We start from the raw sequence: 9,181 nt of genomic DNA, 5'->3' as shown, positions 1-9,181 counted from the left end.
AGCGACTTCGATTTGTGACGACACGACCAAAATTGATGATTGGAATTTCAGTGGACATTATTGTTGATTGGTCTGTATATGAACTTGGAGAACTTGTATTCAAAATATTAATATTTAATGTAGCGGATTTTTGAGGTGAATAATTAATGCGAATTGCGTCGAGTTCAGCCTTCATTCGAGCTCGTCGTTCTCGAGCTTTTCGATTGCGTTCCAATCTATCGCATACCAGTAGAAAACCGAATGAGTCAATCAGAGGCAAGTAAATTCAATGCGAGTCCAAGCACAAAGGACAGTTTTCAAGTTAGTGTAACAATGTGACAACGTCATATCAACAACACCGACGGAATTTGGTGGGTGGGTATGTATGCATACAGTACTATTATAGTATTACTTTTTATGCCGTCGAGACCTATGTTGTTTTCCCTTTCTTCGCCACGACTTTTTTCGCATCATCGGTTCCGACCGCAGCATTTCTTCGAGCGTGGCGACGATTTGCGCGGCGGACGGCCGTCTGGTGGCATTTTGGGACCAGCACTTGGTGATCAGCTCAGTCCACGCGACGGGGCACGCCGACCCGCCCTGGATCGCGGGGCGCTGGCCAGCCAACACGCACTTGCGCAGGTCAATGTAATCGACACACTCTGCAAACGGCACTTCCCCCGACAAGAGCTCCCACAGGATTAACCTATAACAGAGTATGTAGTAACATAACCCGCCACTCATATAAAGTAGGTAGGTTTGCCGTACCCGAGGCTATAAATGTCGGCGCCTTGCGGGTTCTCGGCGGTCATGTCGACGTTGTCGCTGACGGCTTTGAGGATTTCCGGAGCTGTCCAATAGGGCAATCTCCCGTTTGTTTTGGCCGGGTGCCGCGGTTTCGATTGCACGGCTTGCGACACTTGTCGGGTGCCGAAATCCTTTGAAAATATGATAAATATATATATATCACCCTCGACAATACTATACTTTTGAAGAATGTACAACTAAAACATCGATACAAATATAGATATTCAAATGATTAAAGTTTTTTAATTTTTTTTAGAGGTCACTAGACAAGGAACCATGATATGTCGTCATATTCACACTTTTCTGAATATATATATTTCTTCAGCAATACATATATCACAAGAATAGATACATTGCTGAATATTCAGAGACTTATCAAGCCTTCAATAGAATAATCATAAAAATTATCAAGTCTTATATATTATTAGAACACAACACACTTGTTGCAGATCGTATAGACGCTAGAGGAATCGTACCGCAAGTTTGGCGTTCCACGAGTCGTCGACCAAAATGTTGGCGCTACAAAATCAAATATAACATGACCAACACGTCTAATAAACGTCAAACCAATAAAAGTATATATACATCATGCATAATACAAAGGTTATAAAAATAGAACGATATATAAAACCTCTAGAAACTTGTACCGATTTCCACAGTCTACAACATTTGTATACCTTGTGAGTTGGCCATGCACTAGAGGCGGACTTGCGCTGTGGAGGTACAGCAGTCCGCGCGCCGCGCCAAGCGCGAGGCGGCAGCGGAGGTGCCAGTGAAACCCCCCTTCCGACGATTCCTTGTCTTCGTTGATGCGGTCGCCGCTGGTGTGCATTGTGTGGAGATGGGATTCTTTTGTCGTGTGCAGGATATCGTACAGAGAGCCCCGGGAGCAGTATTCACTACCGTAAAGTATACATATATATAATTACGTCACGTTCGTACCGTTATTGTAGTGGAAGTGATCTAACCAACCTGATAATGCAAAACGCCTGGTCTCGCAGACACACGCCCATGAATAGGACAGTGTTGGGGTGCCGCAGACTGCTCATGCGGGAAGCCACGACTTCCAGCGACTTCTCCATCGCTTCGGTTGGTTTATGCGTCGACATCTTCATGCGTTTCTCGACCACGGTGCTGCCCCGGTACGTTCCTTTGTACACGATGCCCGAGTCGCCTTTACCAATCTCTTGCACACAGTGTACTTCGTCCGCCTACACGAATACGGCAGCACGACGTTAGCTAGCTTGCCATGGAGATGTAGGTCGAATGCTTCTTTTCAGTACATGGAGCAGCGACGCGTGGCCCGAGAACGTGCTCTTGGTCCGGAGTTGGTCCGCGTTCACAAACACGTCTTCGTTGAGCTCGGCTTCGAACTGCGTCGCCATCTTGCCGTCAGGTATGCATCGTGTCAAGCAGCATCCCATGATGATGATGGAGGACGACTTGGAAAGTGGTCCCGCTGCACTTGTTCGCTTGTAGAGTTGGTGACACACGCGGAGAAATTTCTCCAAATGGTCACATTGCTCACTAAAGTACGAATTAGATGTGGGATTAGGGATTACATGGCAGATGCCAAATTAGAATATATATATTACATATCACTACTGTATGTATACTTAAATTTGGAGGAACTATTTGTCTTGAATAATGTATGTAATAATGCTTATTTAGTGTGATTTAAGAGTCTGTAGTGCTAATGGTGTCCGGTTGATGCACTGTTTCATGGGCCGGATACACTTTTAACAAAGACAAGCATTGTGATTGGCGGTAGAGATTGAAGTAGTGTTTAATTGGCTATAATTCGAAACCGGGAAATTTTCACACTTATACTCGTCTTGCCTTTTGATTGGTGGATTCAATATCATAAATTTGATTGAAATCGGGGATTTCTCGCGCTTTCTAACCCTTTGGGGTAAACCAAAACCAAACTTTGTGGTGGACGAGTGAACAAGCATCATTCATGGAAGCGCACTTCGAGAAGGTATTTGAAGCAGAGAAGCAGGCTACACGGGATGGGAGACCTGCAAGCGACGCCGCGCATGGACCACGACCGTCAAAACGTGTAAAGCATGTGGTGAGGCCGGCGGCGGCAGTTGATGACAAGATCTCGGCCGCCGACGACGAAGTCAGTGCCGAATTCACGTTGAACGAGCGCGTGGTCAAGCAGATGGTGTCGTCGTTGGAGAAAAAGCTGCACAAGAACGAGCTGATGCGGTCCAAGTACCCCACCGACCCGTCCAAGTTTATGGTACGATTCCTCCACGTCGTATCATCCTCATGACGTTCCCATGGCACGATAGGACTCTGAGATCGCATTACACGAGGAGATCACACGGATCAAGGACGTGGCGACGATCCCGGCACTCTTCCACGTGCTCATTCAATCGCAGGCGATTCCGTTGTTTGTCCAGCTGCTCACACACGAGAACATGGATATTCGCATGGACTTGATCGCGTTGCTGGCAGACGTGACCGATGTCGACGACGGCGGGGAGATGGAGATCGCCCAAACCCTAGTCCGAGGCATCGTCGACTTGAACGGACTGCCGCTTCTCTGCGACACCCTCGTGACATTGACCTCTGCTGCGAACCCCATCAACGAACACGAAGACGATCCATCCCGCGTCGCCGCCATCTACAACACGCTGCACATTGTCGAAAACCTCGCCGAGCTACTTCCCGACTGCTGCAAGGCCATGGCCACGTCCACGCCCATGCTCAACGTCCTCCTCCGCCAAATCCACAAAGCCGCCGACATGACCGAAAACCGACTCTACTGCAGCGAAATCCTGTCGATCGTGCTACAGAGCGCCGACGACGCTACATGCATGGCGCTGGTGGCGTCGCCGGGCACCGAGGACCGCCTCGACCTCATGCTGCAAGTGCTGGCCGCGTACAGAAAGAAGGATCCGGCGTCGGTAGAAGAAGAAGAGCTCGTCGAGAATGTCTTCAACGCATTATGCAGCGCGCTGCGCGTCCCAGCTGTCCAAGACCGCTTCCGAAGCCTCGAGGGCTTTGAGCTCATGCTGCGATGTGTAAAGGAAAACAAATTCTGCACCACATCCGCCCTGCGCGTGACAGATCACGCACTTATGAACCACACCCGCAACTGCGAACGGTTCATTCAAATTGGTATGGATATATATATATATATATGTCGTTGTGGAAAATAATGTATCAGGAATTATAAATTTTCTAAAATATTGATATTGTGAATCAATTTATTATTTTATTTATTTTATTATTATTATTTAGAATAATTTTTTAATAAATTTATACGACGACGACGTGATGGATAATATATAAATAAATATATATATTGTATGCATGCAACGAAGAAAAGACTGGGTTGGAAAGTGAGCTGCATATTATGGCGTTGACAATGTCATGTGTTGTCGTCTATGGGGTTGATTGGCTTCGAGACGGCATGTCGTAGATATGGTGATGTGAGCAATATGTGTGGCTGGTACATATATTATTCTTGATATATGATTATATTATTTCTATATTCTTTATATTTTTTACATATTCTTGTTTTTTGAAAGATTTAATTGTTATTTGTAAAGTGTGTCTAGAGGTGGACGTCGTGAACATGTTTAGTGCCGGTTTGTATTGTAACTCATGTGTTGTATGACGACGTGGCACACTCACATGTAGTAAAAGCAATCCATCCCTATCAATAATGTGCTTTATATATTTATATGAGTTGTACATTGTAGGCGGTCTGAAGCAGCTATTTCCAGCCTTTATGGGCAAACTCAAGCGAAAGAAGCGCGAGGAAGGTACCCAAAACGAGCACATTGTGTCCATCTTAGCCACGTTATGTCTGTGGCTACCCGTCGAGTCCTCGCGGGACGCCGTGCTGGACCGTCTCCATGCCAAGTTTTTGGAAATGCACTTTGAAAAGACGGATCGATTGGTCGATTTGTTGCTGGCGTACTATGGACGCGTGCATGCGCTGCCGAAACCGGAAAAGAAAGGCGGCGATGAATATGACCCACGCGAGTACGAAGAAGCGGTCGAAGGCTACCGGCTGCACCAGCTCGAGGTGGGCTTGTATCCGTTGCAGCAACTCGCGTTTATCACGTGTCACTTGGTCCAAGTGCTGCCGTCATTGCGGACGCATGTATCGGACAAACTGCATGCGTATGGGTACACTGTGGGCACGGTGCGCCAGCTGGTGGTTGACCAGGTAGTGTCGTTAGCTGCCGAAGATGAAGAAGAGGGCGAAGAAGAGGGAGGAGACGGTTCTAAGAGTGGACGAGACAAACAAGGGACCACGTCGGGCGGGGGTGGTCGGTCGATCCAATTCCATCGATTGACGGACCTCGTGGCAGCGTTGGCACACGTAGACCCTGAGATCATACCAACTGAGACGGCTGAGTAGCTGAGCTTAGTAGTACTAGTGGGAGTATGAGGATACTATAGTATGTCGCAACAGAATTGGTTTGGGTTGGTCTAGTAGATGCGACGACGTGTAAATACTTACGTTTTACATTCTAAACTGTGATTGGCGTGTCGACGTTGAGAATATTACGTTCGATTTCAACGACAAATCAAACTGATTGTCCAATATAAATGGAGACATCATTAATACTCCGGAGTACTAACTTCAAGGTCCCAGGAACAACGGCTTGAAGTACGTACTGCTTTGGATGTATGACGTGTTTTGGTAGTTGGTCGATTCAATTGCATCATTGGCTGAGCGACCCGTGAAACGAGGGGTACCGAAGTACTACTGTCGGTGGTACTAGTAGTACAGTAATTATCGATGCCAGGACTACATACGATAGCGATAAGCGTGGTGCCACAATGGGTTAAGTTACAAATAAGTCGACAAAGTCGGGGACAACTTCGTATCGATGACCACTGGACTACCGCACGACGGGCTCGGCGTTGGCTTTGGAAAACTGACGGATGAGGTCGTTCTCCTCGGAATCGTAGAGGGCGTGCAGGGGGGAGAGCAGGTCCTTCTTCGGGGACGACGCGGGCGCGATTGTGTCAAGGCGCGACGAGTCGCCGTCATCATTGCGACCCCCCACTACATTGTCGTCCATGTTGTCACGAGTTTTGAGCTGTGACAACGTGGTGGTGGTCGTAGTGGCGCTGCCCACTTCGGCCAGCTTCCTTGCGTCCGAGTGAGGCGACGTTGGCAAGGACATTTTGCGACCGGGGACGTCCATGACAAGCGCCGCGGCGGTGGGATACGGGTCGTGTTCGTCGTCGTCGCAAACGTTTTCGTCGATCATGAGGTCACTCGTGCTGCCATTCAGCGCTTGCTTGCTCAATTGGATGAGATGGTTCTCCACCCCGTTGCCTACGACACGACCAAAACAACAACCTCATCGTGAGTCCTGTTGTGATGATCTGCATGCCACCAAGGAACAACACGACGTGACTCTGGGGGGGGGGGGTCCTACTGACTGTACCGTTGGGGGCGGGGAGGTTGATGGCCCACTCGGCGCGTATATCTTCGAGGTCAGTCGTGGCGAATTCGTGCCACATGGCGGCGATGTCGGCGGCCACGGGCGGCGTCTGCATCATGAGCTCATCGAACGACATGGCGATGTCCTTGAAGCAAGTCACGTAGCGCGAATGACAGCCCTTGATGACGGTTTGGAAGATGGCGTCGCGAAGAAGGGAGTTGCGCAGGGGGTCCCAGATCGTCCGCCGGGTCTGCAGTTCTTGGCCAAACATCACGGGGCAGTCCTCGAGGCACGTGATGAAGAGGCGGCAGATGGCCGTATGTAGGATATTCGCGTTGGGATATCGTTCGACCAGGGCAAGTAATGTCTCAAACGTGCGATCTTGCATGAGCAACTCGTCCACGGCAATGCAACTCACGCGGAGCACGGGGTACAACAAGTAGAGCAACTACGTCAGCAACCAATCGCAGGTTCAATCCATGCACAAAAACCAACAAATATTCGTCAAGCCAATACACAGTGCCTCGTGATGGCTACGATGCCGTCAAGAAGACACACTGTCAATCCAGACAGTACTTCGCATGTTGGAGAGTGCAAGTCGTGTAGTTTGCATATCGTCGTGTACTATGAAGAAGAGTGTACCTGCACATGCTTGAGGCTAAACGTTTGGTGGGGGGGAATGTGTAGCACGTCTAGAAACGACGGTAATCTAGAGACAAACGCCGTCCAGAGCGCATTCAGCGTTCCCTGGCAGTCGACTTCCCTTGCAGTTTGACTGTCCTCTTGATGGCGACTGATGCAGCCGCAGTGGTGTAGCTGCAGCATCGAGTTGAGGATCTTCATCCCGTACGACTCACACGAGAGCGGCGTGGGCAGGGTCTGCAGGTCGGTGAGGACGCCGTCGACGAGCGCCGCCGCCAGCACGGGGTTGGTCGTGAGCTGGGTCACGATGAACCGCCCGACGGTGTCCGGCCGATTCTCCTGGATCAGGTCTGTCACAAAGTCGCACGTGTACAGCATGAGGGGGAACTTGTAGTCGAGGGACGTGGCGGCCAAGTCCAGGCCAGGTGGCAGTTTCGGGACCAGGCTCGGCATGGAAGTACACGGAAACACTTGGGCGAGGATTTGGTACGGCACCACGTCCCACTGCGCCTGTTGGTCGGGGCTGTCGCAGAACAGGTCGTCGCAGAACCGCAGCGTGAGTTCTTTCATGCATTCGCGTCCGATTTGAAACAAAATGCCTGGGCAATATGTAAGAAGATGAGGGGGGATGCATGGGGGATTGGTTGGGGGGATTATATATACTGCCGTGGGAGTGTATAGGGGGGGGTGGAGTACCTTGAAAAAAGGCGACGTGGCTGTCGTCGTAGAGGGAAAAGAAGAGCGCGACGGTCGTCTTGTCAAAGAGGGCTGTGCACACTCGGGAGATGGCTTCGGCGTTCATGGCATCTACAGGTTCAAATCGCTGCAAGTTTGTCAGCAATTGTGTGCGCGCCGACGTCGTCTCGACCGCCAAAAACGTGTCCAAAATGCTCTGCGCGAAGTTGGAACTCGTCATGAGGTTTTGCAAATGGTACAGCCGCGCACACTCGGCGTACGTCGGGGTGTTGCGGTACGTGAATAAGACCTTGGGGTCTTCGAATAGCAAGTGCACCATCCCGCCAACTAGAACACGAACTACGTTAGCATTACAATGGGGACGCGACAGTACCGGATGAGTCGGCGCTGAAGTAGTCGCGAAGGGTGGCGGACGACTGCGCGGACAACGCGCCTGGCATTGACGCCAGACGCAGTTCTTCGAGAAACTCGGGCGAGTTGAACAGGTCTTCGATGGACTTTTGCACCATTTTCTCGACGACGTACCCCAGCGGATCGTCCATGCTCATGTGATTGTCTGGAAAGCCGGCGCCGGACGGACTAACTAGCGGGGCGTTGGGTCGGCCGTTTTTGGTTAGGGGGTATTTTGGGGCGCCAATGGTGAAACCGAAACTGTCGGTTACAACGACCAATCATTCCTCATCGAATGGATGCATATTTGTCCACAACGTGGGGCGAAGTGGAGGGGCAACGAGTGTTGCTGAATGGATGGGACTTTTGCGGACTGTGCCATTTGAAATTATGGTGAGAGGTATGGATGGACCAATTCATTAATGAACAAGCAACAATCACGTAGGAAATGTTTAATTTGGCCACACATTGTGGTTTCGCATTTGGGCTACCGATACTACTTCGAAGTATATGGCACGCCGAAAACAATAACGCTAATATTACAACAACGCGTCAAATGACTTGATATTTTCATCCTCCCTCAGGATCGCTTGCACTGCGAAGAAATTAAACAAACATATGGACCGACCATATACGTATTTCCCAGTTTACCAAAGGAAATTTCTCCCGGTATCACAAGCAACACCAGCAACGCGTGCAGCAACCGATCGGACTATTTACAGTATACAGGCACTCAGTTTATTACTACGTACTTCGAAGTAGAAGTTTTGAAATAAGCAGTAAAGTTCCGCTTCGTCCAACTTGACCGTGCTATTGCATTTACTGGCTCCATCGTTTTTCTCGTCGACATAGTTCCACCGAAACAATGAGACGCACAGTATCCGGACAAAAAAATTCGCAATCCAAAAAATGTGGATCAATAATACTCCGGAGTACTCTGTTCCATTTTATTGTCGACATTTGACTTCAAAGTGACCCCAAAATCGTATTGTTCATATTTGTAAAAAACTGCTCTTGCCTATAATAATTGACTTTGTTTACTGTTAAAGCCAATATAATGAAAATCTGGAACAACAAAAACCTATTTAAAGAAAAATAAGGGGCCTGAAGGGCACATATGATCTCATCAATCTGAGAAATTTCTAAACCAATGAAATCAATGGAAATATTTTATGGGCCAATCATAGGGCAGTTAATGTCGACGTAAACAATCAATTTAAGAGATTCAATCAATTTAAGAC

General features: G+C 48.9%; 3 protein-coding genes across 4 annotated transcripts; 1 reads left to right on the top strand and 2 right to left on the bottom strand.

The window, feature by feature from the left end:
• Positions 1–351: 351 nt before the first annotated feature.
• H257_02795 lies at positions 352–2,299 on the bottom strand. Of its 2 annotated transcripts, XM_009826594.1 has the most exons (6): positions 2,070–2,299; positions 1,759–1,997; positions 1,464–1,685; positions 1,263–1,305; positions 748–917; positions 352–685 (listed from the first exon to the last, which is right to left on the bottom strand). In XM_009826594.1, exons 1-6 carry the CDS (start codon positions 2,208–2,210, stop codon positions 388–390), a joined length of 1,113 nt encoding a protein of 370 aa, XP_009824896.1. In that variant the 5' UTR covers positions 2,211–2,299; the 3' UTR covers positions 352–387. The 2 variants fall into 2 exon arrangements, with proteins under 2 accessions (XP_009824896.1, XP_009824897.1); XM_009826595.1 differs by having other exon boundaries at positions 352–917.
• Positions 2,300–2,722: 423 nt separating this feature from the next.
• Positions 2,723–5,280, top strand: H257_02794 (hypothetical protein). Its single transcript, XM_009826593.1, has 3 exons — positions 2,723–3,034; positions 3,087–3,918; positions 4,506–5,280. The coding sequence occupies exons 1-3, from the start codon at positions 2,747–2,749 to the stop codon at positions 5,171–5,173; spliced, it is 1,788 nt and encodes a 595-aa protein (XP_009824895.1). The 5' UTR covers positions 2,723–2,746; the 3' UTR covers positions 5,174–5,280.
• Positions 5,281–5,530: 250 nt separating this feature from the next.
• Positions 5,531–8,186, bottom strand: H257_02793 (hypothetical protein). The gene is made up of 5 exons (XM_009826592.1): positions 7,924–8,186; positions 7,551–7,877; positions 6,855–7,453; positions 6,216–6,660; positions 5,531–6,103 (listed from the first exon to the last, which is right to left on the bottom strand). Exons 1-5 carry the CDS (start codon positions 8,096–8,098, stop codon positions 5,661–5,663), a joined length of 1,989 nt encoding a protein of 662 aa, XP_009824894.1. The 5' UTR covers positions 8,099–8,186; the 3' UTR covers positions 5,531–5,660.
• Between the last annotated feature and the right edge of the window lie 995 nt (positions 8,187–9,181).

This window comes from Aphanomyces astaci (genome assembly GCF_000520075.1).
Source record: "Aphanomyces astaci strain APO3 unplaced genomic scaffold supercont1.4, whole genome shotgun sequence".
Taxonomy (NCBI): Eukaryota; Oomycota; class Saprolegniomycetes; order Saprolegniales; family Verrucalvaceae; genus Aphanomyces; species Aphanomyces astaci.
The sequence above is the reverse complement of the archived record's forward strand: the minus strand, read 5'-3'. Positions and strand labels throughout refer to the sequence as shown.

Bases quoted from the DNA above. Each gene is read 5' to 3' on its own strand.
- H257_02795 (XM_009826594.1), bottom strand. From the start codon at position 2,210: ATGGGATGCTGCTTGACACGATGCATACCTGACGGCAAGATGGCGACG. The intron at 1,686-1,758 runs GTTGGTTAGATC...ACTTTACGGTAG, and splicing joins CAGGCGTTTTGCATTATCAG to TGAATACTGCTCCCGGGGCT. The intron at 686-747 runs GTACGGCAAACC...ACTCTGTTATAG, and splicing joins GCCGACATTTATAGCCTCGG to GTTAATCCTGTGGGAGCTCT.
- H257_02794 (XM_009826593.1), top strand. From the start codon at position 2,747: ATGGAAGCGCACTTCGAGAAGGTATTTGAAGCAGAGAAGCAGGCTACA. The intron at 3,035-3,086 runs GTACGATTCCTC...ATGGCACGATAG, and splicing joins CCGACCCGTCCAAGTTTATG to GACTCTGAGATCGCATTACA. The intron at 3,919-4,505 runs GTATGGATATAT...TGTACATTGTAG, and splicing joins CGAACGGTTCATTCAAATTG to GCGGTCTGAAGCAGCTATTT.
- H257_02793 (XM_009826592.1), bottom strand. From the start codon at position 8,098: ATGAGCATGGACGATCCGCTGGGGTACGTCGTCGAGAAAATGGTGCAA. The intron at 7,878-7,923 runs GTACTGTCGCGT...TTCGTGTTCTAG, and splicing joins CTTCAGCGCCGACTCATCCG to TTGGCGGGATGGTGCACTTG. The intron at 6,661-6,854 runs GTACACTCTTCT...TTGCTGACGTAG, and splicing joins TTAGCCTCAAGCATGTGCAG to TTGCTCTACTTGTTGTACCC.